The 2,121-nt window shown below is 30.9% G+C and overlaps 1 protein-coding gene across 1 annotated transcript in view; it reads left to right on the top strand.

Moving 5' to 3' along the window:
- The first annotated feature begins 1,168 nt into the window (after positions 1 to 1,168).
- The window catches only part of LOC101500659 (ylmG homolog protein 2, chloroplastic), a 2,698-nt gene continuing 1,745 nt past the window's right edge, over positions 1,169 to 2,121 (top strand). Inside the window, exons 1-2 of the mRNA XM_004501373.4 lie at positions 1,169 to 1,506; positions 1,578 to 1,777. Of these exons, the coding sequence (XP_004501430.1) occupies positions 1,246 to 1,506; positions 1,578 to 1,777 (461 nt within the window). The 5' untranslated portion in view covers positions 1,169 to 1,245. The remainder of the gene's footprint in view (positions 1,507 to 1,577; positions 1,778 to 2,121) is intronic.

Genomic DNA, 2,121 nt, shown 5'->3' with positions numbered 1-2,121 from the left:
TATTGTACATGCATTTTGTGATTATGATATATTCAATAATCCTCACATGAGCTCCTTTTATAGCAACGGTATTTGAAGTTTGTTTCAATTTATTTTGATGTTCATCACGTGGATAACGAAGTCCATTAGTACTAACCAACATTTTTTGGTATTATAATTATACGTTTTGGTTTGATTTAAATTAGTCCACCTTAGAGGAAAAAAAATTTCCCCAAATAATTTATTATTATTTTAAATAATTAACTTATCATACATACACTCATCTTCCGTAGCACTCTTTTGTTCATACGAGTGACAGTCAAACTGAAATTCTTGTAAAATGAAAATCTCATACTAATAATTATTTTAAGAATAATGTCAATGAACCTCCTTATATTTCTTTCAGTAGCTTGATTTGCGATGACTTTATTTGTAATGTAAATGCTAACTTCACTGATGGATTCTCGTGTATCGTTGATTCGGTCTTAGCAAACTATAAGTTGATCTCTTCTATTATAGTGAGGTTTGATTCTTTGTGAATCATAGATAGGGTGAAGATGCAAATTACTTTGTTATTCATCTTAATTATTTTCTTAATATAGATGATTTTCTCCTCTAATTGAAATTGTTCAATCCATCATCATATCTACATAGAAGCAAACTCTAACATTGATTGTCTTGTCGGCCTAACTAATAGTAGTACCAACTTTAAGTGTTTGAATCTTAATAGAATTTGAGATGAGTTTTATTTATTACTCCTTCTGATCACACACACACACACACACATATATATATATATAAAAGAGAATATTTTATATATATATATATATATATATATATATATATATAAATATTTATTTTTTTAGTATTATTAATGAATATTTAATGTATGACAGATTTGAATAAGGGTAAATATGTAAAAATAAACATAAAATATATTACTAGAGCCAATATTTACTTTTTATATATATAGGAATTTTATTTTCTTACTTTATTAGCTAGTATTTTTTCTCATTGTTTATAAAAGAAAAAAAAAAGTGTTGGGTAAATGACTTGGCTGTGTAAAAGTGAAAATTAGAGGATGAAAATCTAAGAAAGTGAGTGATATTAACTATTAAATAATAAACGTAAATATTTTAGGTAATCGTAACCGATCACAAGTTTGTTATAATAACAAGCTTTGATTTTCCAGTATCTAAAATCTGTTGGCACAATATATCGTTTAGATTATCTTGTTTGGGCTCCGTGGAAGTTAATTGAGATAGAATGGGTGTGAACGTGAGCGACTCGTCCACCACCGACTCAGAAAGCAAGAACGTATCATTTCATTGGGGAAATGCTCAATCACCATTGGCACTACCCTTTCTCAAACTCCCCATCTCCAATTTCTCCCCACCCCAACTCCCCGCATCCATTTCCAATGCCGCTCATCATTTTTCCACACTTCTCCACTCTCTCGCTTCTCAAAACCCATTCCTAAATAAACTACTCTCTCTTTCCTCTCAATTCCATAACACTTGCTTCCAGGTACTTCATTCATAATTTCCACTTTCTTTTTTAATATAAATGTATTTTGGTTCTTGATTTTTGTGCTTCAGATTCGTTGCAGTAACTTTAGGAACAGGAGGTTGCTGGTTAATCACAATTTCGCTGCCGTTTTACCTGGGGATTCGGTGGCTGGGTTAGTTGTCGCTAATGGTCTTCAAAATTTCTTGAGCCTTTACAATACCTTGATTATTGTCAGGCTTGTTCTTACCTGGTTTCCTAACGCTCCTCCTGCTATTGTTACTCCCCTCAGGTCACCCCTTTTTTCAAACACTGCATTCTTTTATTTATTTTTAGATATATAGATATAAATATTGATTGATAAAATATACTACTTTAGAGTTGTATTTAATGCCAAGAGGGATATGACATTAACTGATACACACCGGTAATAATTAGAGAAAATACTGATAGATATAAATCATATAATTGAATGTATATAATTGAATGTAATTAGATGTGTCAGTGTTGTATTGGTATTAGATATTGATCACAACTTCAATTTGAGAGTGTCGGTGCTACGTATTTGCCACACATGGTCAAGAATCTGACATTTTAAATATTCTCTCCCCATTTATGTGGGTTTGATTATTCCTG

The sequence above is a fragment of the Cicer arietinum genome, chromosome 5 (assembly GCF_000331145.2).
Source record: "Cicer arietinum cultivar CDC Frontier isolate Library 1 chromosome 5, Cicar.CDCFrontier_v2.0, whole genome shotgun sequence".
Lineage (NCBI taxonomy): Eukaryota > Viridiplantae > Streptophyta > Magnoliopsida > Fabales > Fabaceae > Cicer > Cicer arietinum.
Note: the sequence above shows the minus strand (reverse complement) of the source record. Positions and strands in the feature narration are given on the sequence as shown.